Genomic DNA, 26,434 nt, shown 5'->3' with positions numbered 1-26,434 from the left:
AATTTTTATGGCTTGATCCAAGGGAGTCAGGTAATCTAGTATCAATAAATGGGTGGGGGATTCCCTGGTGGCGCAGTGGTTGACAGTCTGCCTGCCGATGCAGGGGACACGGGTTTGTGCCCCGGTCTGGGAAGATCCCACATGCCGCGGGGTGGCTGGGCCCGTGAGCCATGGCCGCTGAGCCTGCGCATCCGGAGCCTGTGCTCCGCAATGGGAGAGGTCACAACAGTGAGAGGCCCGTGTACCGCAAAAATAAGTAAGTAAGTAAATAAATAAATAAATGGGTGGTATTACTACTGATTATTACTAGTAGTTAGGCTGCCAGCATGATTGAGCTGCTTCTTCTCTGTAGTCAATAGAAATTAGAAATATGCCTTAGTTAGGCCAGAGGTTTCAGTAGAAGTCAGAGAGACCAAAGTAGTGATTGTCAAAATTTAGTGTCACTTGTAGAATATATTTCTTAAACGTAGGGAAAAAAAGCAAGGAAAAAAAAAAAGAAAAAGCAGAAAGTATACTATGAATACCCATAAATAGCCATCTAGATCTAACAACTGTCAATACTGTGCTATATTTGTTTTATTTATCTATATGTTGTTAAATTGAAATACAACATATGTGGTAGATTCACTGCAAAATTGAATGCAGTGCTCCTCCCTGTACCCTCTTGTGCTGTGACTTCTCACTTTTCCTATCAAGAAGTGGAATCTACTTCCCCTCTTCTTGAATTTGGAATGCCTCTGGCCAAGGGAAGGAGGCAGAAGTGATGGTGTGATAGTTCCAAGCCTAGGCCTCAAGAGGCTTATGTGCTTCCCTTCAGTCTCTTGGAATCCTATTGGAGGATGAGAGACCGCATGGCACAGACAAGTTACACCAGCTGGGGCCACCTTAGACCAGCCAGCTCTCAGGGTACGTGCCAGCTGACTGCAGATACAGGAGCAAGCCCTACCAAGATCAACTGATCTTAGCGCACACATCAATGCAGATTAGCACATCTGCTCAGCTAACCCAGACTCACGAGCAAAAATAAATGTTTACTGTCCCTTACCACTGAGGTTCTATGGTTCTTATACAGCATTACTGCATCAGTAGACAACTGATAAAACATATATACAGAAAAGAGAACAAATTTTAAGTGTATATACAGCTCAATGAATTATCACAAAATGAACTCATGTGTGAAGCAGCACCCAGATCAAGAAACAGCACATTAATTGTATTCCAGAAACACTTGTTGTGGTCTCTTCCAATTACCACCCCTTCCCACAAAGATTAACTACTATACGAACCTCCGACACTATGGATTCATTTTTCCACTCCCTCCAAATCATGTTATTATATGACTTAGCCCCTACCCAAGGGTTAGCATTTCACTCAAGTTGGGACACTCAGCCAGGGATAAGGTAGTTAGGGCCCTTTCTGATCTCTCCTGAGCAGTCTTCTAGACCACCAGTGACATGTAGGACTTTATCAAGACAAATTATGGCTAGCTGTCTCATTCCTTGGATCTCCACGTTAAATTTCTGAGTAGTTTCCTGGTCCGTGACTTGCCACATCTAACATTCCAACCTCAGGCTATCTGAGAGTTGACCTTTGACAGCCCTCCTGGGTGTGGAACTCTCCTGTTCTCTGCTCAAATCAAGCCAGTCCCCTCCAGTAGCAAAGTGGTTGGTTTTCAAGGCTTGCCCCTTGCCTGAACTACCAGGTATGGAGAAAAGGGAGGAAGGGACTAAGAATGGGAGAAGTCACATGATAAAATGCCTCAAACAACCTCCTACCCAAAGCTGAGTAGTTTTTCTTTAACAAATTCTTCTCAATTTGTTGTATGTCTTTGCTTGAGTTCCAGAGCCCTAAAATGGTTGTTTTTGATAGTTCTGTCCAATTTTATTGTTGCTGGGGAAGTTGATTTTGTCATGTTCTTCACTGTACGTCATGTTCCTCTGTAAGTGTATTACCCCAATTATATTTTATTTAAACTTTTATAAATCACAGGCAGAATGAATGTTCTATAATTTCTGAACTCTTTTGGGTAATTAAATATGTATGATTTCAAACTAATTTTTCTATTAGTTTGTGATTTTAGACAAAAAGCTTTTAAGTATTACTTTTCTGATGCAGTCTATTACTAATTCCATTTAAGGGTTTGCTTAAGTGCTGGTTTCCTAAAAGTTCCAAGAAATTCAGACGTTAAGCTATACTCAAGCTTTAACAATTTAGGGACCAATCATAAAATTTAAGAATTATTTAAGGCTTTCAATATCCTTTTTCTATTTCAAAACTTTTATCACTTTATCAAACAATCATGGGAAGAGACATGGAATTATGTTAAGAGTAGAACTGTATACATAAGGCAGATGTCACTTCTGTTCAAAACTCTCCCATGGCTCCCCTGTTTTACTCAGAAAAGTGTTTTACAATGGCCTATAAAGGCAACATATCTGGCCCAGGCATATCTCTGAGCTCATCTCCTACTACTCTCCCCACTTTGCTCATTCCACTCCAGCCACACTAGCTTCCTTGAGTATTCCTCAAACATACCAGTATTCCCCTGACCTAGGTTCACTGTGTGAGCTGTTTGCCTGGAATGTTCTTTCCCCAGATATCCACATAATAATACACGAATCTTCAAATCTGTGTTCAGGGATGCCTAGTTAAAATTTCAATCTATACTCCCTCATCCACTTTGGGGGTCCTTATCCCCCTTTACCCTACTCCATTTTTACTTGCACATAACTTATCATCTTGTAACATACCATATGTTGCAGACTAATCTTCAAAATGGTTACAGCAGTATTTCCAGTCCATATGCTCTTCCGGAATCTTGACATTCACCATCAAGAGGCTGAGTCTATTTCTCTTTCCCTTGAACCTGGATGGGACTTTGACTGCCTCGGTGAATAGAATGCAGGGGAAATGATGCTGCATGACTTCTGAGGCTTGATCATTAACATAGAGATGGCTTCTGTCTGGTTCTCACCACGTTGTGAGAAAGCCCAAACCAGTCCATGGGGAGAGATCACGTGAAGAGGAAACTGATGCTTCTAGCCGATAGCCAGCATCAACACCAAAGATGCACTCAGCCTTTCAATCTTCCAACTGAGGGCCCAGATGCAAGTGGAGCAGAGACAAACTGGCCCTACTGTCCCTGTCCAAATTCTGACCCACAGAATATGTGAGCATAAAAAATGGCTGTTTTATACCACCATGTTTTGGGGTAAATTGTTACACAGCCATATGTAATGAAACACTGAAACACTATATATTTCACTTACTTATTACGTTTATTGTCTGCTTCCTTCCATCAGAATATAAGCTCCACAAGGAATGAGATTTTTACCTTTTTGGTTTACTAATACATGCCAGGTGGTCAGTAAACATTTTTTCATTAAACAAGGGTTAATTTTTCAAAGTAGCTGAACATATAAGTTTAAAGTAATAATAAAAATTGTTGAAATTAATGATAAAGGAAGAGGGAAGTTTTTCTGAATGATTTGTGAATTTCAATTATCCCTGACCAATTCTTTTGGAAATACCCCACTAAACATATACTGCTATTATCATTATTATAATATGATTGTTTACTTTTTAGGCAAGTCTTGATACCTAAAGAGAAGGAAACAGCAATTAAACTTATTAAGCTCACCTCACACTGGTTATTTAGCTTGGTGGATGTGATGTCCAGTTGTTGGTATTGTTCCTTTAACTTTGAAAATTCAGCTTCTAATCTTGTTTGTTCCAGTCTGGAACTATTTAGAAGACTTTTCAAGTTTTTATGGTCAGTTTGTAAAACTTCAGTCTCTTTTAAAAGCTGATTATACGTATGATTCAACCTATAATTAGAAATCATGATATAAATAGAGTTAGATTCTCTTAATAGAGTTCATTATAATTTACACAGTGTGAAAATGCTGTAAATCACATTCAGACATACTTAAAGAATATAAAAGATTCTCTTGCCAGTGATTAAACTTATCAAGAATCAGTTTCTAGTCTGTAAAAACTATACTTTAAAACTTTTAAGTATTAATTGAAAAATATTTAAAGGACAAAAGAGAAAATAACCAATCCAGTTTTGATTAACCTAGAAAATTCAAAGATTCTACAATTCAGCATGAAAAATAAAGAAAAATCAGATCGAGCAAATTAATCAATCCAGTATGAGACATGGTAATCTATCAATCTGTTGCCAGATAACTGAGATATACAAACTTCAATCAAAATTTTAGTTATTGAGGGCTTCCCTGGTGGCGCAGTGGTTGAGAGTCTGCCTGCCGATGCAGGGGACACGGGTTTGTGCCCTGGTCTGGGAAGATCCCACATGCCGTGGAGCGGCTGGGCCCGTGAGCCATGGCCGCTGAGCCTGCGCGTCCGGAGCCTGTGCTCCGCAACGCGAGAGGCCACAACAGTGAGAGGTCCGCGTACCGCAAAAAAAAAAAAAATTAGTTATTGAGATTTCTGCAGTTGTGGCAAATTGTTCATATTTATGCAGTCCTCAATTATTCATGATAAATTTTGGATTTTTTTGTAAAAATCACAGTATAGCCTTTTCCGTTCCTTTCCACTATTATACCTTTAGAACAAGGTCCACTGACCTCTAGGAGGGAGATCAGCAAATTCTTTCTATAAAGGATCAGAGAGTAATAAATACCTTAGGCTTTGTGGGTCGCATGCAATCTACAGCATGCTCTTCTTTTTTGTCCCCCACCACAACGTTTTAAGATGTAAAAACGGTTCTTTGTTTGGGGTTGTACCAAAACAGGCTGCAGGCTGGATGTGGCTTGCTAAGCTAGCTGTAGTTTACTAACCTTCATCTTATGGAAGGAATTAAGATCAGGAACCCACAAAAGGCGGAGGGAGCCAAACAAAATAAACTTTTGCTCAGGATGATACTTGCTCAGAACTTCTAATAATTTAATTCAACTCATTTTCCAAACAATTTGAGTACGCTTATAAGAATTATAAATAATAAAATAATACATTTTAAAAAATCATGACTTGGTAAAAAAGTAAAATGGCAAGACCAGAAACATACAATAAACACTCCATTAATAGGTTGAATCCATGTATGAATGCATGCCATGTGTGTAACAGCTGGGCAAACCTCACTGAGGCATATAGACAGCTACATAATGCTTCATGGCAGGAGGGGATATAAAGAGGTAGAATAAACAATGTCCTCAATATCATCTCACTGGCAAATACTAAAATAACCTCTTTAATAGAGTTTTTTTACATTGTCCCTCAAAGCTGAGAACGTTAACACCAAAATGCAATTCAGTGAACATAATTCTAAAGAGACCAAGACAACCTAGTCCACCAACTTTCTTGGTTTGGCATCATTGAAGATTAAAACTTACGCTATTTAGAGAAATGGATAAACTACTGTTCTTTAGATTAAGTCTTCACAAATATCTTTTATTTGTAAAAGAGCTCTTTCAGGTTTTACTTAAAGCCTTTTCTTCCCTTAGAACACAGGCATGAGTGCATAAAAGCTGGGCAAGAACAGCACTGAGAGACAGAAAATACTCTGCCCAGGACCACTCTTCCCTTCCAAGCCTGCATAATCTTCTGGTTCAAGTTTGTCATGCTCAATTTCTTATCATTTAGGCTGAATTCTTTCTGGAGACTCTGCATTAATGTATGCAAAACAGATTTCTGGAAGGTCTACTCAAGTTCACAAACTGTCCCAGTTTGGTGTGAATCCCAACAAGGAAGAAAGGTTAGGTTGAAGATGGGACTTCCAGACTAAACGCATTCCCCAATGTTATGTATGTAATATGTCCTTGTATCCTATAACTTGTCATAATTTGGTCTTCTGTTGTTTATACTGTACAAATATATGTTCCTTGATTCTAGCTTGGTGTTGAGCTTGTTAAAGTTCAAATCCATCAGTACAGAATTTCTAGTTGTAAAAATTCCTAAATTAAAAACTACGAAGTATGAAAATGAAAATGGCTCTAGAAGCCTAGGGATTTTTTTAATAAAGGAAAAGAAATAGATGTTTAATTCTAAAAATAGATTGCATTAAATCCGTAATAGGACAAATACTCAATGAATGATCCCCACTGAATTTTGTGTGCTGTCTTTCAGCACTTCTGCTACGGCAATGTAAAAGCAGTACAAATGTTTAGGCTGTCTAAATTTTTCAAAGGCTTCCAAAAATTTTTTGAAAATGTACTCTTATGAAGTAGGGTGATCACCAGTTGACAAGTTTTGATTTTCCCAAGGCTTCAAATTAAAAAATAATTGCCCCATGGCAATATGAGACCATTAAAACCTAAGACAGTTAAAACTAAAAGTACAAACAATGAGCTAGAAAATGATAAAGCTGCTCACTTTTAGCACCTTCAAAGACAAGAATCAGGATACCAGACTAGCAGAAAGAGAAAGACATAAAGAGTCAGGTTTCATTACATTCTGTCTCAATAAAGTATGTAAATTCTATCGACATACATGGAAATTTTGTTATATAATGTGGCTTAAAAACATAATTAGTTGAATAAATCAAGAGAGAAACAACGAGAGAAAGCAGAAGATCCAGGTTTTCGTCTGTCATTCTATAACTAGCTACATGATTTTGGTGGGTAATTTACTTATTGCTCTGGGGTCTTTTTAAAAAATTCTAAGTTATGGATGGTACTACAAAGGGGCAACATACACGTTGGATATAATGAATAATACAAAACTAAAATATATAAATATTTATTACCTATCATTTTCACCACAAAGTTTCTTGTATTCTGCAGCTACAGTTTCATGGTTTTTGTTTTTAAGCAGCATTTTTTCCTGTTCTACCTTCAGTGTTTTTTCCAAATCTTCCAATTGTCCTTTCTGTTTTAGTAACTGATTGTAACTGGAAAAAAAAGTTATGTATTTGGTTTATAATATTTCCTTAGAAAAAAAGAAAACATTTTAGAAATAAAGGAAACAATAGTAATTTATTAATATGTATCACATAAAACATGTAAATTTATATATATGTCCTACATAAATTATCTCAGACCTGTTTAACATATACAATTTATTATATTACCCAGTGAAAATTGGTTTTAAGTTAACAGCACAAGAAAAGATAATAAATTACCGATCTTCAAGGTCTTTATGTTCCACCTCAAGATTTTTGTGGGCAGACTTTAGAGTTCCATGTTTAGCAATGAGAGACTCATACTCTGAAGCCTGTCGTTCATGCAGAAGTTCCAGCTTTTCATGATCTTTGATCAGAGAATCATAGAGAGATTTCAGGTCTTCTCGCTCTTTGATCACAGATTCATTTTCATTTTCTAAGGAAGACTGCTGGATTAGGAGTTGTGCATTCTGGTTCATAAGTGAGGTACTTTGGGAATTAAGAGTGGAATTTTCAACCTACAAGAATGCATACTGTATTAGACACAAGAAAAATAGCTTATAATGTTCTTTTTTTTAATAGTAAAAGACACACAAAAAAAATAGTAAAAGACAATGTTAACTTTAGGAAGCACTAAATAAATCACTGCGGATATATTCATATTATACTGAGAAAATTTGGATTTTAGCACCCTAAAGAATAAGGTTATAATTTAATTTTGATTTTTGGTAGGTGTTACGATATATATTATGAGATACATATCATATATATGTTTTGGGTTGAATTATTTAATTTAATTAATTAATTAATTTTTGGCAGAGCCGCACGGCTTACAGAATCTTAGTTCCCCGATCAGGGATTGAACCTGGGTCCCCTGCAGTGGAAGCGTGGAGTCCTAACCACTGGACTGCCAGGGAATTCCCAGGGTTAAATTATCTTGAATGAAGGTGATTAGCAACAATTCCATGAAAAAGAACAAAATTTGAAATGCTAGTTTATCATTTTCTAGAAGTTGAGAGTTGATAGAAGGAAAGAATTACTTGTGAATATTCAATTGGTAATTTTCTCAAGTCTAAATTAAATTAGTATTTGCTGTATCATTTGGAAAAGAGTTAGAGAAAGAAGAATGTTTAGATTCAGAGGGGGAACTTCTTCACTGCTTTTTAAGAGGTTTCAGAGAGTTGCACTTTCCCCCACTTGACTGCTCTATTTGAAAAGACACTGGTAGTGTTAAGTGCAAGATGGATCATTTGAATTAAGGATAAGTCCAAAGACAAAATTCTCATGCTGTGTTGTTTTCCAGTAACTTAACTAATAGATATGCTGCAATCATACTCTAAAACAAGGGTTTCTACCTGATTAATTATTAGCAGCTTGATGAAACGGGTAAAAGGCCATGAAGTCAATAAAAATAAAATTATCTTTATTTGATGAGTAAATTTATTACTTAATTTAGAGGCTCTGACATTTAAAAAATGCTGATATCCGAAAATTTGGCAAAGCACATATAGAAATACTTTATCTTCAACTAATTGTTAAATTCTCTCTCTAGGAAACAATGTTACCATGTCTAGTCATCCTTATTTTAATAGCATAATAGCATAATTCAAGAGTTTTATTGCATATCCCGATAATTTTACATTACAACCTGAAGCTTGGCATTCTGTGTTTGAAGAGTGGTATTCTGCTCCTGTAATGATACTGTCTGCCTCTGAAGTGCAAGAATCTGAGCCTGCAAATTATTGTTCTGTGTCTCAAGTTGCTTCAGTTGAGTTTTCAATGCTTGCTTCTCTGCTTGTAGTGTAGCATTCTGAATAAAGAAAACACATATTTAAAAAAAGCAGCATCAAACATATTTCTGTTTAACAAATACTAGAATGTTATACAAGTGTTTATTACCATTATAATCCAAAAAAACTCAACAATCTTAAAAGAGAAAAAAACAAAACACTTCCCCTCTATCCCAAACTGTAAAAAGATATTTAATCTAAGGAAAAGAAAGCAATACTAAAACCTTAATATACTATTGTGTCTGTGCTCTGCCTGCTTTATAATGTCCAACAAATAACATATTCCATTATACATATATTTATTAACACAAAAAACTAGAATGGGATTGTCAGTTCAATGGTTTTTATGCTGTTCAAAAGTGCCCAGAGTGCATGGGGCTATGTCTAGCCAATGGAGTGTACCTTTTCAAATTGCCCAAAGGCAAATATATATATACACATATATACAGACACACACACACACACACACACACAGAGATGTGCGCATGTGCATGCACATGCGTGCGTGCACACACACACACACACACACACACGTGGTGGTCCCAGGGGTAGCAGCAAAACTAAGTATTTTATAAACACAAATATTTGGAAGAGAAGCAGGAACAATCTAAGCCATCTGTTTAAAAAATTTAGTCCGTAATAGACCTAACAGATGTTACGTATTTTCTTTAGTGTTTTTTTCATGGCATAAAACACTAACTAAAACTCTATTTCATCTATAGGACTTCTGGAGCAAATCCAAACAAAACATACTATTTTCAGTTTTTCCAATACATATGGCCATATTTCAATTTTATAGTTAAAGAGCTGAATTACTATGTAAATCATTATATTTAATGTGATAGATAATAAAATGTTTGTTATGGATACTACATTTTCAAGATCATTTCTGAATAAAAATTAGCATCAAAAAGTATAAACAAAGAATCCTTTAGAAAACCAAAACAAAACTTTAATGTACAAGGCCAGAATCTGTATAATTGCAACATGCAAAAAAAGTTACAACTGAATCACAACAGATCACATTTATCATATCTACCTTATGGGACAAAGACAACATTCACTTTATAGGCCTTCAAGTTATATATACTACATATCACTGCATAAAAGGCAAGTCATGATTTGACCCATATATTATATCATAAAATCAAAGCTGAGGAAGAAAAATGCTTTAAAAATGGGTGTTGATATTGTACTTGTGTTTTGTTCATTTGATCACATAAAAAGGATGAAAAAAAATTTACACTGGAAAATAATATGGAATAATGATGTACCTGTATACCATTTTGATACACCAAAGAGGTGAACCATTTTTCACCTACACATGTTAACTACTATTATAGGTCAGCTCTTTAGAAACCAAAATGTACAAACTCTAATGATAAGTCTGGGTATTCCCTAAGAATAAGAAAAATTCCTACAGTCTATAATGAAGAGAAGAGATAACTGAGAGTAGATAAGATATCTCAGAACAGGAAAAAGTTTACAATGGAAAAGTACAAAGTTAACAATATATGTACTAGCAAATGCACAAAAATTACCAGTCTAATATAGGGTAGACATCTTTATAAACCCATCATCTAAAATGGCTAAACTATGACAACCAGGTAAATTTTTCCCCCAATGGAAATTTATAGAAGAAGTCAATGGAAAAAGAGATTTATCTTATACATTACACACCAAATTTTCTGAAATGTAATTATTAATCCAAGTGATTGATCTATACATATATATCACTGAATGATGAAACACAGGTATTCATATATGGCTGATATATACACAAAAAAGACATAAAATAGCTCGCTAATAATATAAAACACACAAAATATTTTCTCCTATCACTTCAATAAAAATTAAAAGGCTGGTAATATCCAATGTTAATCTGAAAAAATAGGTATTCTGTTAGTGGGATTGAAAATTGATATTTCTGAAAAGCTCATATGATTATATCAATTAAAATTAAAAAGCAGAAACTAACACAGCATTGTAAAGCAATTATACTCCAATAAAGATGTTAAAAAAAAATTAAATACACACAGATACACACCGAAATATGTGTGTGTATATATATGCTCTTTGTCCTTTCAATTCTACTGAAAGGAATTTATTACCCTATGAACATGTTATATATGGATTTTCATTGCAGCAAAATCTGAAAATAAATGTCCACTGATGTGGGATTTATTTAAATTATGGTAACATACACACAGAAAACAGAAGCAAACAGAAAAGCCCTGAGATAGGAACAAATAGAAAAGGCCAATATGACTACAATCAGTTTACTTATTATGTGCCAGTCACTGTTCCATGTTTTCCACATATTAACAGATAATAATAATATTATCCCCTGATTAATAAAAATGGTTGGTGGAAGAATAATATGGTATAAGGTCAGAGATACAGGCAGGGCAATATCAAAAAGGATCTTACAGATGCAGTAAAGAATATGGATTTTATTATAAATGAAATGGGAAGCCACTGAAGATTTTTTGTAGGAAAATGACATGACCTGGATTATGTTTTAAAAATAACTCTAGATTACTACATTAAGAATGGGTTAGGGCTTCCCTGGTGGCGCAGTGGTTGGGAGTCTGCCTTCCGATGCAGGGGACACGGGTTTGTGCCCCGGTCTGGGAAGATCCCACATGCCGCAGAGTGGCTGGGCCCGTGAGCCATGGCCACTGAGCCTGCACGTCCGGAGCCTGTGCTCCGCAACGGGAGAGGCCACAACAGTGAGAGGCCCGCGTACCGCAAAAAAAAAAAAAAAAAAACACAAAAAAGAATGGGTTAGTTTGAGAGTGAAAGGGGCAAGCCAGTTAGGAGGATACTCTAATAGTCCAGATGAGAGATAATGGTACCTTAGACTAGAGTGGTAGCAGCAGAGATGAAGAGAAGTAGATGAGTTTGGGTTATATTTACAAGACAGAGTTGACAAAGCTTGCTGATAGACTTACATGAGGGTGACGAAGAAAAGAATATTAAATTATTAGTTTTTCTGTGTTTTCTTAATATTAAAAAATAAACCAGTCAAGAAAGTATAAAATGAACAAAGCTACAAATTAGATAAATTTTCTGAGTTATATATTCAATGATCCTTTACTTCTAAAAAACCTTATTCATACTAAACTACTTACATTTCTTTCAACTTCAATTAATCTGTCTTTAACTTTCAGAAGCTCTCTGGTTGTTTCTTGACTTTCTCGCTCCCATTTGTTATCTTCACCAGAAACTGGAGGAGAGCTCTGTACCATCTTTTCCTCATCTTGTCTCTGCTTGAGAGCTTCATAATTCTTTTTCACCTAAAATTTTATTTAAAATATTTTAAAAAATTGAAGTATAGTTGATTTATAATATTGTTTTAGTTTATTTAAAATATTTTAATGGGAAAAAAACATACCACCAAGGTTATAATATTTATCATAGTTTGACTCCACAATGGTCTGGTGAATGTGAGAGACAGTTCATTTAAAAATATGATAAGTAATATATATGATTATCATTATTATGATCACAATTTATGCTTTGCAGAATTCAAATCCTTTCCTGTAGAAATATTAAATATACTCTGCTTATATGCCATGTTCCTACAATATATTTTGTAATTTCAGATCCTACTGTTTATGACAAAAATATCACTGAAGGATAGATTAACTGGATATAGACATGTTGCTAGATACTAACAATTGTTTTTAGAGCTATTTATAGCTGATTTAGAGATTTCAGAGATTCCCATATCAGGAACAAATAAAGACTTGACACATATATTAATTCCCCGTAAAAAGATACCTAAAGTTGAAGAAGTATCTATATATGTCTGGCCTTTTAAGAAGGATTTTGTTGCTCAGAATGACCTATGTTAATAAATAAATGACTTCTTTATTCAGATACTGACCCACATAAAATTTCTGTAATTCATTTTGATGAAGAGTGAGCAATCCAAGGATATATCTTATCTAGGGTTTTCTCGTTTTCTGGTATAACCAAATCCTACTTTAAGAGAGCAAAATCAAAACTAAAAACTTGGGGACTTCCCTGGTGATGCAGTGGTTAAGAATCCACCTGCCAATGCAGGGGATACAGGTTTGAGCCCTGATCCAGGAAGATCCCACAAGCCACGGAGCAACTAAACCTGTGTGCCACAACTACTGAAGCCTGCAGGCTCTAGGGGCCGCATGCCACAACTACTGAGCCCACGTGCTGCAACTACTGAAGCCCGCGTGCCTCAAGCCCATGCTCCGCAACCAGAAACGACCACAATGAGAAGCCCATGCACCGCAACGAAGACTAGTCCCCGCTCGCTACAACTAGAGAAAGCCTACGTGCAGCAACGAAGACCCAATGCAGCCAAAAAAAACTAACAACTTGGTAATCAGCCAAAATTAACTATTAACTTATTAACTTAATTGCTCTCTTCAATTTAAATTGATGATTATTATACTTATCCTGAATTACTAGTTTATCCTAGGAAATGATTATCATAAATTTCTAAATTAACCCCAAACTTTCTATTGAGACAAGGATATAAATGTTTAAAATAATTCAATGTCTGATGCAACCTTAAGAAAACTTATGGCTCAAACTTTGCTACTACTACTGAGTTAGAAAATAATGATGTGAGACTAAAGAAAAAAGGATGCCAAGATAGAATGTAATTTAAATCTTGGCAAGTGACCTAACAGGTGTTCTGGGATCCTGATTTTCCACTTTTTTTAATACTTTCAACACCCTAATAACATGGATGGATGACATCATTTCCAGTCTCCTATTTTACATTAATTTCCCACAGGATCTTTTTTCTAGGCTTATAAGAGTTAAAGATATATGTCATTATTAAGAAGGTGACCTGAGAATAAAACTCAAAACTTCTCATTTTTAGTCCATTGTTCTTACAACTAAGTTTCATATAGAAAATGACATATTTTCCATCAAGGTTTCTCAAGAGGCAGCATATAGGTGCCTTTTTATCTAATTTATTACTCTCCGCCTTTTAATTGGGGATGTTTAGACTATTTATATTTAATGTGATTACTGACATGGTTTGGTTTAAAACTATCTTGTTACTTGTTTTCCATTTGTCCAACCTGTACCTTGTTCTCCCTTTTTTCTTTTTCTGCCTTCATTTGTATTTTTTGATTCTAATTTTATCTCCTTTGCTGGCATTTTAGTAATACCGCTTTGTCATGCTATTTTAGCAGTTATTTTATGCCTATTATTCATATTTAGCTTTCATAGTCTATGTTCAAGTGATACACCTCTTCACGTATAATATTAAAAATTAGAACAGTATAATTCCAGTTGAATACATGTTTATGGCAGGAATCTAGTCCAATAATAGTCCAATTATGCCAAAATGGCTGGAACTGGAAGATAATGATGGAATTTTAAATCTCTACCTTTTAGACTTGAAATACATCTTATACTAACCCATCCTCAAACCCATTTATTTTCTGGCGTAGTAGCTTCTTGAAATTGACTTTATTTGCAATGTAGTCACATTGCTTAACAGGGCAAAAAATTTGGAAAATAAAGCAGATTAATGGCATCCGGCACCAAGTTTTATTTTATTTTTTTGGACGACTCTTTATGTTAACTAAACAAAGTTCCAGAATTTCTTCTGCAACAAAATATGTTTCATGTTAATGTCTGAGACCAACACCAGCAATGATGGTATTGGCAAATGAGGAACAAATCCTTTTCCCCTTCCTGCATGAGAAATTCATCTTTGGGTAACTGTTTCTCTGGAAACCTTGATAAAATTGGAATGTTCTATGTTACCAGGCAAGACTGCTTAGGGGAAAAATGATCTCTCATTGCTAAATTATATTTGTAATTAAGAGAACTATAAATACCTAATAGGCAGCTACACCTTTGAACTTCTGAGTGCAGCAACTCTTAAATCTTAAGTCTGTGAAGATCTTAAATCCATGCCTTGGAGTTGTTGCAAGAGATGATGACTGCTATGAAGCATGAAGTCTCAAAGCCAGGGCAGCTCCCACACACAACCAACAGTCATCTGGTGAGAAGATGACTCTCAGACAATTATATGAAGATGGACACCTGATAGTGCCCTACCATCAGCTTATATTTCCTATAGTGTTCTGAATCATATGGCTCTAAATGTGGCCTATAGTAAACTTGCTGGTCTGAATGTTTGGTTGACTGTAAAACCATTCTGGGTATGACTACAGAGCTGATAAAAGGGAGAATAAGGCACAACGCGATTCTACCAATCTACCATACACTAACCCTATGGAAAGCGCAAGCCCCTTCAATTTCAGTTTATTCAGGTGGGGAAAATAGTAGCCCCTGCCTCACATACTTCACTGAATAAGTCCAAATATCACAAGAAAACAAATTTAGAAAAGACCTCAAATTTTTGGATTAAGTGCTTTCTTATACCACACATACTATTTCCCTCTACTTGCTATCCTCACACCCATATCTTTGTCTACCAAATTTTTACCTGGATTCTCAATAGGAAAAGAGTGCCCGTGAAGTGTCAGAATCACACTGAGAGTTCTTCCCAATGAAATAAGCCTGCCTCTTCCCCATCCTACTCTCACAATTCTGATATGTCCCTTACTGCATGAGGGACATTCACAGATGAAATAGGATTGAATAAATTATAGTGTATAGACAAAATAGTTTGTTACAAACTACATGACAAAGATCTGTTTAAGAATATTCTAAAATTTAAGAAAAAGGAAGAATAGACAAAATGTTAATAAAATTGTTTCATTTTTATTTTCTACTTTACACTTTTCTGTCCAAATATTTGACAATTTGGGAGTTCCCTGGTGGTCCAGTGGTTAGGACTCGGTGCTTTCACTGCCAGGGTCTAGGTTCAATCCAGGATCAATCCCTGGTCAGAGAACTAAGATCCTGCAAGCCGTGCAGTGGGGCCAAAAAAGAAAGAAAAAAAAAAGACAATTAAAATTCTTTCCAAGGAAGTCACACTTACTGTTTTAAGTTCTTGGCGCAACTGCTGGTTATAATTTGTGGACTCTTCTAATCGAGCTTCTAATGCAGCGATTTTTTCTTCTTTTATTTCAAGGGACTTCTTTAGAGTAGATTCTAATTTTGATTCCAAAAGTTTGTATCTATAATCCAAGTATAAAAATAATATAGTTCATTATTGGAGGTCAGAAAATTATTTTTAAAGATAATTTATGACCACAGATACTGATATTATAAATAGACTTTATAAAATAGTCTTTTTTAAAAAGAAGCAAATTAAATTATCCTGCTCTTACTGCCCACTCCCCCTTTTAAACTATTCCTGGTAATGAAAAAACAAAAAATCACTGAGTAAATCACAGCTCCAAATTACATTTTAGGCTGTCAAAAGCAAAAATTAGTACTCAAAAAAAAAAGGCATCTGGAAGATCTGAATCTCAAAATATTCCTTTCAGTTTTATAAGAATAGAATCTATACAAAGAGTATAGATTATTAAGCATTCATCTATGATATTAATATGTAATGTATTTATACAAGTACATATGAATAGTTGACTTAAAGCTCACTGAAGACTTTACATTCAGGGTGTAGAGTACTTGCAGAATATTAAAAAAAAAAGGAATGATATGTTAAGACACAAGATACTGGTGACAGAACAGGAAGAGGAAGATAGATCTGAGTGTCAAAATTTTAGTTATCTTTTTGAATGGTGGGTTAATAAATATTTATATTATTCATAAGAGTTTTATTTTTTTACAAAAAAGGACAGTTCATGAACACACTTTGAGAGTGAACCACAGACTAGGAATTACGGATTAATCTATTTCTACACCTGAGAACCTCAATGACTAAACCAAATAAAAACCTGAAGTACAAATATGAGAAAATTTTATCATACTCTGCCCCTTACTGTAATTAATTTGTGTGTATATATTTTCTGCTCAGCCAGATTTTAAGTTCATTGAGAAAAGAGAACAAATCTCACTCATTTTGGTATTGGCTTGAGTCAACAAACAATTTTAAAGCATGTAATGAGTGTGACTTTGGATATATTAAATTTGTGATGCCTGAGTTCTGGACTGTCCAGATAGAGATGTCCAGTAAGCAGAGAATAATATGGGTATTAGCTGAGATGATGGACAGGAATGCTCATGGAATGGATAAGAGGCTTAACAACATAACCCTAGGAAACCATATTTAAAGAGAAGGCAAAGGAAAAAGAGCTGTTAAAAGAGAAAGACAAGAGTGATCACATTGCACTCTGTTTGAAATTCCACCACTAAATTTACTTTGTTGCACTCTATCTATTTATACATTCAATTCCACAGTTAGACTGTATATTCCTTGATGGCAAGAATAAATATCTTAATAATAAAGGGGGGTCATAGGAAACAACATCAGTTGAAAGATGAAAAGGTTAGACTAACAAAAGAATTAGGGATACCATCTGAGATTAGAGGTAAAGACAGATGCAGATACACATAATTCTAAGATGGAGGGGATGGAATGTTAAGGGAATTTATGTCTGTGAACTCTAATTTTCTTTGTGATGTTAAGGTTAACTTACTTGCTGAGAAAGAAGCAGGTTTAGTGGCTTAAGACACTTTGTTTCCTGATCCCCCTGATTCGATCATAGTTATTAACTGATCTCAATTCCCTTTCCTAAAAGTTTTATTTCAATATACATACCCTTATCTCCATATCTAATGCTTTCATTATAAATGAAAATGTGTGGATTAATGAATACACTTACATCTTGCCTAGACTATTACATAGCTTCCTAAATGGTCTCTGTACCTTCAAATTTGTCCCTTTTCTAATCCATCTATAATGTCACTCAGGATTGCTCAAAACACCTTTGTGCTTTATTTGCATGGAATGCCCTTCCCCATTTCCACCTTGCAAATTTCTGTCATTCTTCAAGATCCAGCTGAAACATTATTATTTATTTGATGCCTGATAATCAGCAGGTAATAAAAGCTTAATTAACATTGATTAATTGTATGAAGTAAGGTTTGGGAAGAGATACCACAGTGTGAAGGGCCCCTCAAAAGCTGGGTTTGTAAATTTAAAACAGGGTCAGTTAAGGCAGCTGCATGGTTTACTGTACTTTTTGCTCTACATTTAAAATGTCTTACACATGACAGGTAGAAAATCTGTCTGAATAAAGCAGAGATGCATATTCAGTATCTATATTAAAAGATAGTCAACTAAATTGTCCATTAACAATGTGTTTAACTCAAAAAATCTTTTCTCATGAAATATCTATATAGTAATTAATTCAATTAAGATTGCTTGAATTGATTGCTAGAATAAATGCCTCAAATTACCTCTATTTGTTATTATAGAACTAACTTTTAAAAGTATCAATCTATTCTATTAACTTTGAATATTCTCAAAATTACATAAATAAATCCCATATAATCAGCATTAATTTTTCCTATATACATTTAATATAAAATATACTTACTAGAACAGTAATAATGGGTAGACAGCAAAAATACAAATTATATAGTTACAAAAATTCCAATGAATTAAAATCTAGTGTACAAAAAACAATATTCTTAACAATACACACTTCTATTCTAGCTGGAATCACGTGGCTAACTAGATGCCAAATAGTAGACTACTTGAAAATCCAATTAACTGATAGACTATATTTACCATGGTAAATTCTCTTTAAACCTGTTGAACATTCTCAAATTAAAATATATAAGTTAATTTTTTATTCTGTTTGTCAAGCCTTCGTTTTTCACATTATTTTCATACCTTAATTGCTTCTCAGTCTCAAAATTAATGTTTGAAAAACAAAAAAATTATTTCCACTGTTTCTCAGATAGACTTAGTACTCACCTGTCATCAGTACTCTGCTCATCATGTAAGAGTCGTTCTTTATTTAACCCTATCTTCTCAAGCTCATGAGTTAATTTTTCAAGATCATTATTCATTTGTTGAGTCTTCAGTTTTTCACTCACCAAATCCTTATTTTAAAAGTAATGTAAAACTCACATGAGTGTTATGAACATAAACATCTGAGAAATTCAGCCAAGATTCCAACTACCACCATCCAGGAATACATACAATTTAAACCAGGAAAGACAGAAATGCTGTTGCTGAGCTTTTCCTTCACCAATAAAAAAGAGTTAGGCAACAAAATTATCACCTAGTTCAAAGAGCATTGTTTTCCTTCTTTTAGTTTGCTAATAGTTCGTTTTAACTTTTTAGTGTTTAAAAACTAAAAGGAGAAACTTGTACTTGTGATTACACACCTTAGGCTTGAAAACTGTGGGGAAAACAACACATATGCATTAACTTAATAATGAACTAGAACCTTATTGCACATTTCTTCCTATGAATATATGTTGGATATAACACCCTTCTCCCACCACAAGCACCCCTCTCCCAGTGGAAGAGGCCTAAGATATTGAATTGAATAACTAGGGGGAATTCTTAGAGATGGGACCAGGAACCTATTGTTCATGTCTGTAAGACTGTAGAACAACAGAAAGTTAAAAAAAAAAAAAAAAAAAAGAAAGGATAATAATGGTCTCTTCTCAATGCCTCTTTAGCAGAAAGGCATATTCCCCAATGTGAGCTTCTGCCAGAATGCCAACTAAGATATTTTTCAATTGAACTTAAAGGGTTATCATATATAGTATAGCATAGGGATAGCAAGTAAGAGCCAAGCATGGTATCTCCTGAGCTATACCAACAATTTATTGCCAATCTACTCATAAATTTCAGAATTCTTCTCAACACACAGATCCAACCAACTACCAGTTGCTCAACGTTGACCTTTAAATTCAATCTGATTTGCATTCTGTAGCTTAGAAGTCAAAATTCAAGGGGCTTTGAAGTCTGAAAGATCTGGATTTAAATCCAGGAATCCAAATCTACCATTGTGGTCTTAAGTAAGTTACTTAATGTCTCTGAACCTCAATTTTCTAATCTAATGGAGATAACACCTATAAAGGATTGGCTGTAAAAACTGTCCAGTATTTGGCACATTCAATAATTAGTAGCTATCACATTCAGTAACAGTTTTGATCAAAGGTTTTAATATTACTCTGAAATAAAAGTATAAAATTATAATGTAATAAGTCAGATAACACATGGAAACCTTATTATTACAATTTCTTTAAAAATACAATTTATATTTACTCCTTAGTTTAACAAAAGTAGGAAACTTGGAAACTGCTTCTAATTCTAAATTTCTACTTTGAACCATAAATAGATGATGCAAATTACTGCAATAAAAGTTAAAGAGCCCTGAGTTAAAAATATAAAAAAATCTGTCTGAAATTTAAGTAACTATATTTACCTCTCGTAATGTAACTAAAGTTTTTATATCAATAGTTGCTCTTTTCACAAGCTCCTTATTTTCTTTCTCTAATTCTTTCAGACGAATGCAGGATTCTTTATAAATACCAATCTCTTTGAAAAGGGTTTTGTTTTCTTTTTCCAAATTTCCAATTTTCACATTATTTTCTTCTAATGTGGTATCTTTTATTTCTGCTTGTTGTCGGAGTCTCTTATTTTCCTTCTCCAGTTGTTTCTTATCCTTTTCCAGTTGAGAAGTCTCTTGTTCTAATGATCTGTTTTCTTTTTCTAGCTGTTCTAGTCTTTTGCTAGATATTTTTAACTCTTCTAGGTTTTTTTGCAATGTTTGATTTTCCATCTCTAAGTCTTGTAGTTCACTTTCCAACTGCTGAATTTTTTTATTGCTGTTTTCTAGAGCTTTCTGTAGCCTTTGATTTTCTGTATCTAAACCCTGGTAGCTAACCTCTAAGCGTTCTGTTTTCTTGAAAGATGCTTTCATGAGCTCTAAACCTTTCTTAAGTTGTTCTTTTTCACTTTCCAGTTCTTTGTTTTCTAGTTGTAGCTGAGCCATTTTCATGCTTGCACACTTTAAAGATTCTACATTCCTTCGCAGTTCTAAGTTTTCCTCATCAAGCTGGGAATTCTCTTTCTCTAGGGATTCTAACTGAAAAGTAAGGTTTTTAAAGCTATCCAATGTTTTTTTATATTTCCTATTTTCTCTTTCTAGCTCTGAATTTTCTTGTTCTAAGGCCTCAATTTTTTCACAAGTAATTTTTAAATTGGTTATCTTTTTCTGTAACAATTCATTTTCTTTTTCAAGATGATGTAACTCATTTTCAAGTTCTTCTGCTCGTTCTCCTTTTTCTTTATAATGTTCCAATTCTTTTCTGATTTGCCTTTTTTCAAATTCAATCTTGCTTAGCTTGCTACTTGTTTCCTTGATAGATTCATGGAGAATTTTATTTTCTTTTTCAATGTCTTTCACCCTTGCTTCAGCACTTATCTGGGAGCGCTGCCTTAAGGAGGACACAGTTTGATTCAGATGTTCATTTTCCTGTTCCAATATTTTAATCTAATTAAAAAAAAAGAAAGGAGAAAATTTAAAACTTAACTGAACATGAATTAAATATTTTAACTTACATAGTTTTCCCCCCTCCAAAAACTAACAGGGAAATCACACCATAAAAAGGTGCTAAGGGCTTCCCTGGTGGCGCAATGGTTGGGAGTCCGTCTGCCGATGAGGGGGACGCGGGTTCATGCCCCAGTCTGGCAAGATGCCGCGGAGTGGCTGGGTCTGTGAGCCATGGCCGCTAGGCCTGCACATCTGGAGCCTGTGCTCCGCAACAGGAGAGGCCACAACAGTGAGAGGCCCGCATACCACACACACACAAAAAAAGGTGCTAAAACCGTCTACCTTAATTTTAATTCCAACAAATATTTACTGAGAGATCACCATGTACATATACTGACAAGTCTTTGAAGTTCACATCTTTAGAGAATCCATAATGTAAAGGAATGGTTAAAAGAAATGTATTGAATATTAATCAAAATGATCTTCAGATCATTTATGGTTACATGATTTAAATTCAAATATGAGTATAGGTGAAATGTACATACATATCTTCTTGAAGATACAAGCTTTTACGTTCATTCAATAGATTTCGCAATGCATATACACAGTGAGTCCTCAGTAAATACACTATTTGCTCTATGTGCATGTATATTGGTGTGTATTTGTGTGTATTTATTCCCTAAAAGAATTCTAATTTTGAAACATCAAAATAACAAAATCTCTGGTACATTTTAAAACTAGTCCATCCAATTTATACCATGGCCTACTGTAATGGTTCTTAAAATCCGGTGTGTAAAACAGTCCCGAGAACCTTGTAAAAGTAGAGATTCATACTTAGCTCTAGAATTTTTCTTCTGTAGCTCTATGGAAATCTGTATTTTTATAGGTGGCCTGAGGACTATACCTAGATAATACAAATCATTTGACTGCTTTTTTTTTTTTTTTTTTCCTTTTTGGCCACACCGTGCAGCATGCAGGGTGTGGGATCTCAGTTCCCTGACCAGGGATCAAACCCATGACCCCTGCAGTGTAAGCGCAAAGTCCTAACCACTGGACTGTCAGGTAAGTCCCCATTTTACTTCTAAAAATTAGAAAATTTAAAACAGCCAGTCACTTAATCTATTCAATTCTCAGTTTCCTCAAGCATAAAATGAGAATAACCAATAAACACTTGAAAGCAAGTATGAAAATATCCAAGATATGTGCTGCGACCACTTGTCCCTCCTTAGTGGGATCAGAGTAGAGCTGCATTTCACCCCAACTTCATTCAGGGACTTTAAAATCTGCAGTTCTATTCCACTGACACTTGAAAGCAATTCAAACACAGGTACCACAAAATTTTATACCAGATAATTATTAAGCACACTGGCAATTTAAAAAATTCTAAGCTTTCCCTTCAACTTTCCTAAAATGTATGGGACAGAAAATAAGTTAAAACCATAGTTATGTTAAAATCTAAAAAATTCTAAAATATTTCCATTTAACGTTATTATGAACATTTTGCACAAGCTTTAAAATAACTTGTGTTAATAAATTTTAAAATATGTTGCTTAATAGGAAATTTAAGAACCTGTCTCTCTGAATTTTCTCTAAGTGTTTCAATTGTTTTTTCAAGCTGAGCTTTCTCCTTCATTAGATCCTTGCTTAAATTCTGACAATTCTGAAGACTTTGCTTTTCTTGAATAATCTCATTTTCAAGAATTTCAACCTGGAGAAAAAGAAACCACAAAACAATATATCATTAAATATTTCACAATAGTGGAAACATGTAAAAACAAAAGCTAATCATTGAATAAAGGATAGAACACAGTTTTAATACTCAAATTTAAGAATTTCATAGAAATTTAAGAAATTTAAGAATTTAAGAATTTCATAGAAATTTAAGAAATTTAAGAATTTCATAGAAAAATTCAAGTATTGATAACATTCCAAGCTAATTTTAGCAGCTGTATAAAATGTACAGAACATGACTATCTTTCTTATCCTCTGCATCTTTGAGAGCAAAGTTCTACTTCTAAACACAAACATAACTAAATACATACACACATGCCATATGAAGAATGTACAAATCTTATTGAAAACTTTCTTGGCTTGAATGGATTTGTAAAGTGAAATTTTAATTAGTCAAGGAATTTCAGCGCTCAAGAAGGAAAAGATGAGAAAATGAGGAAACAAGAAGGGACTTGGATTAAAATAAAAAGAAAAGAGAAAGAAAAAAGGACACTACTAGAGAAAAATAAGGTTTGAACAAAACTCCAGCAAATAAATTATACGTTTAAATTTATTATGAATTACACATTTTAAAGATATAATAAAGTATGAGGTTAATAAATATGAAAAAGCAAATTCAACTTCAAAATATACCAAACTATTGATTTCCCATTATATAACATATTCAAACCAGGTAATAAAAAATATAAAGAAGATTTGGGTATGTAAAATACTCCACTTCAAGTTTAAATATTACTTAAATCCTTATATTAATAGTAAGGAACGCTAAGAAATAATATCTCAAAAGCATCAAGTCACAAATCTAATCCAATAACTCAATTCAACATTAATTTATACAATCAGGAAACTTTAAGCTATTAATAACTAATCTGGTTCTCCCATTATTGACTGAAATATATGGATAGTAGTTATTTAATTAAATGCATCTGTTGTGTTATGGAATTCAAGTGAAACATTCAGCTTACAAAAGATATACAATGAATTGATCAAAAATTCCTGGAATCATAAGAATTTACTAATTAGACTTTAAAGCTAATTTCAAAATCAAATTTCCAGATCCAATTATAGTGACAACAAAAATAAAACTGTTCCAAATTCTAAATGGCCACCCTTACTTTAACACTATATTTATTGTGAAATACTTATTAAGATTATTTGGTTAATGAACTAAAGATGATGCAAAAACGTTTTAAGAGAGTAAAAATCTTGCAAGAAAATCAAGGAGTCTAGTCTACCTGCATTATCAAAGGCAGTAGTTCTCAGGGCATGGCTCCAAAACAGCAGAATGAGCATCCCCTAGGAACTTGTTGGAAATGAGAATTCTTAGCCCCCACCCCAGACCTACCAAATGACAAGCCCTGGGCATAGAGCTCAGCAATCTATACCTTAACAATTCCTGAAAGTGATTCTGAGGCATACCTGTTCAAAACTACTGGTCTAAAAATTAGAGGGATTTTCATAACCGAGTTTAGAAACCCAGGATCCATCGAAGGAAAAACTAGACATGGCTGACTACAAATAGAAATAAAAATTAATTCATAAGGACATATGTATAAGAATATTTATTACAGTATTGTTCACAGTGACCAAGAACAGGAAACAAAAGTGAAAGCACATTTTAGAGAGTATATGTGATGGGAGGGGTTCATAATAAAAATATCAGGTAGGTATGCTTTTACAATATGATTTCTATTTATGTATAGTGTGTGTGTGTGTGTGTGTGTGTGTGTGTGTGTGTGTGTGTGTGTGTGTGTGTATGGGCAGAAAGATATGCAAAAATAAATTACTTGGTCTAACTGTCCCACAATTGGAAAACAGAATATCTTAGAGATATTGCAGGTTTGGATCCAGACCACTGCAATAAAGCAAATACCGCAATTAAATGAGTCACATGAGGGCTTCCCTGGTGGCACAGTGGTTGAGAGTCCGCCTGCCGATGCAGAGGACACGGGTTCGTGCCCCGGTCCGGGAAGATCCCACATGCCGCGGAGCAGCTGGGCCCGTGAGCCATGGCCGCTGAGCCTGTGCTCCGCAATGGGAGAGGCCACAACAGTGAGAGGCCCGCGTACCGCAAAAAAAAAAAGTCACATGAATTTTACGGTTTCCCAGTGCATATAAAAGCTGTGTTTACACTACACTGTAGTTTATTAAGTGTGCAATAACATTATGCCTAAAAAACCAATGTACACACCTTCAAATACTTTACTGCTAAAAATGTTAACCATCATCTCACCCTTCAGCAAATCATAATCTTTTTGCTGGTGGAGGGTCCTGCCTAGTCGTTGATGGTTGCTGACTGACCAGCGTAGTAGTTGCTGAAGGTTGGGGTGACTGCAATTTCTTATGCGTTGATTGACTCTTCCTTTCATGAATGATTTCTCTGTAGCATGCAATGCCATTTAACAGCATCAGAATATTTTTCAAAATTGGAGTCACTTCTCTTAAACATTGCCACTGCTTTATCAACTTTATGTAATATTCTAAGTCCTTTGTTATCATTTCAACTATCTTCACAGCATCTTCACCAGTAGATTCCATCTCAAGAAACTACTTTCTTTGCTAACACATAAGAAGCAACTCCTAATCTATTAAAGTTCTATCATGAGAGTGCAGCAATTCAGTCACATCTTCAGGCTCCATTTCTGATTCTGGTTCTTTTGCTATTTCCTCCACATCTGCAAAACTTCCTCCACTGAAGTCCTGAACCCCTCCAAGTCATCCATGAGGGTCAAAATCAACTTCTTTCAAACTCCTATTAATGTTGTTACTTTGACCTCTTCCCATGAATCGCAAATGTTCTTAATGGCATCTAGAATGGTGAATCCTTTCCAGAATGTTTTCAATTGACTTTGCCCAGATCCATCAGAGGAATCACCTTCTATGGCACCTATAGCCTTACAAAATATATTTCTTAAAGAATAAGACTTGAAAGTCGAACTTACTCCTTGATCCATGTGTGGCAGAATGGATGTTGTCTTAGCGGGCATGGAAACATGAATCTCATTTTAAGTCTACACCAGAGCTCTTAGGTGAACAGGTGCATTGTCAATGATCGGCAGTATTTTGAAAGAAATTTTTGTTTGAGCAGTAAGGTCTCAAAAGTGGGCTTAGAATAGTCAGTAAATCATATTATAAACAGATGTGCTGTCACCCAGCCTTTGTTGTTCCACTGAGAGAGCACAGGGAAAGTAGATTAAACAGAATTCTTAAGGGCCCTAGGATTTCTGGAATGGTAAATGAGCACTGACTTCAATTTCAAGCCACCAGCTGCATTAGCCCCTTACCAAGAGAGTCAGGCTGTTCTCTGAAGCTTTGAACCTAGGCACTGACTTACCCTATCTAGCTATGGAAGTCTTAGACGGCATCTTCTTCCAATAGAAGGCTGTTGTGACTACGCTGAAAATCTACTGCTTAGTGTAGCCACCTTAATTAATTATATTAACTAGATATTCTGGATAATTAAATACAGCTTCTACATCAGCACTTGCTGCTTCCTGTTGTACTTTTATGTTATGCAGACAGCTTCTTTCCTTCAATCTCACAAACCAACCTCTGCAAGGTTCAAACTTTTCTTCTGAAGCTTCCTCACCTCTCTCAGCCTTCAAAGAATCAAAGAGAGGGCATTGCTCTGGATTAGGCTTTGGCTTAAGGGAATTTTGTGGCTGGCATGTCTTCTATCCAGACTACTAAAACTTTCTCCATATCAGCAATAATGCTCTTTC

General features: G+C 34.8%; 1 protein-coding gene across 1 annotated transcript in view; it reads right to left on the bottom strand.

Annotated features, from left to right (window-relative positions):
* CCDC88A (coiled-coil domain containing 88A) overlaps positions 1-26,434 on the bottom strand; it is a 125,527-nt gene that overhangs the window by 19,161 nt on the left and 79,932 nt on the right. The window contains exons 14-22 of the mRNA XM_060169354.1: positions 22,552-22,689; positions 19,911-20,981; positions 18,443-18,570; positions 15,593-15,731; positions 11,766-11,930; positions 8,490-8,651; positions 7,082-7,359; positions 6,707-6,850; positions 3,641-3,827 (exon numbers count right to left, since the gene is read on the bottom strand). Of these exons, the coding sequence (XP_060025337.1) occupies positions 3,641-3,827; positions 6,707-6,850; positions 7,082-7,359; positions 8,490-8,651; positions 11,766-11,930; positions 15,593-15,731; positions 18,443-18,570; positions 19,911-20,981; positions 22,552-22,689 (2,412 nt within the window). The remainder of the gene's footprint in view (positions 1-3,640; positions 3,828-6,706; positions 6,851-7,081; positions 7,360-8,489; positions 8,652-11,765; positions 11,931-15,592; positions 15,732-18,442; positions 18,571-19,910; positions 20,982-22,551; positions 22,690-26,434) is intronic.

The sequence above is a fragment of the Lagenorhynchus albirostris genome, chromosome 13, assembly GCF_949774975.1.
Source record: "Lagenorhynchus albirostris chromosome 13, mLagAlb1.1, whole genome shotgun sequence".
Lineage (NCBI taxonomy): Eukaryota > Metazoa > Chordata > Mammalia > Artiodactyla > Delphinidae > Lagenorhynchus > Lagenorhynchus albirostris.
Note: the sequence above shows the minus strand (reverse complement) of the source record. Positions and strands in the feature narration are given on the sequence as shown.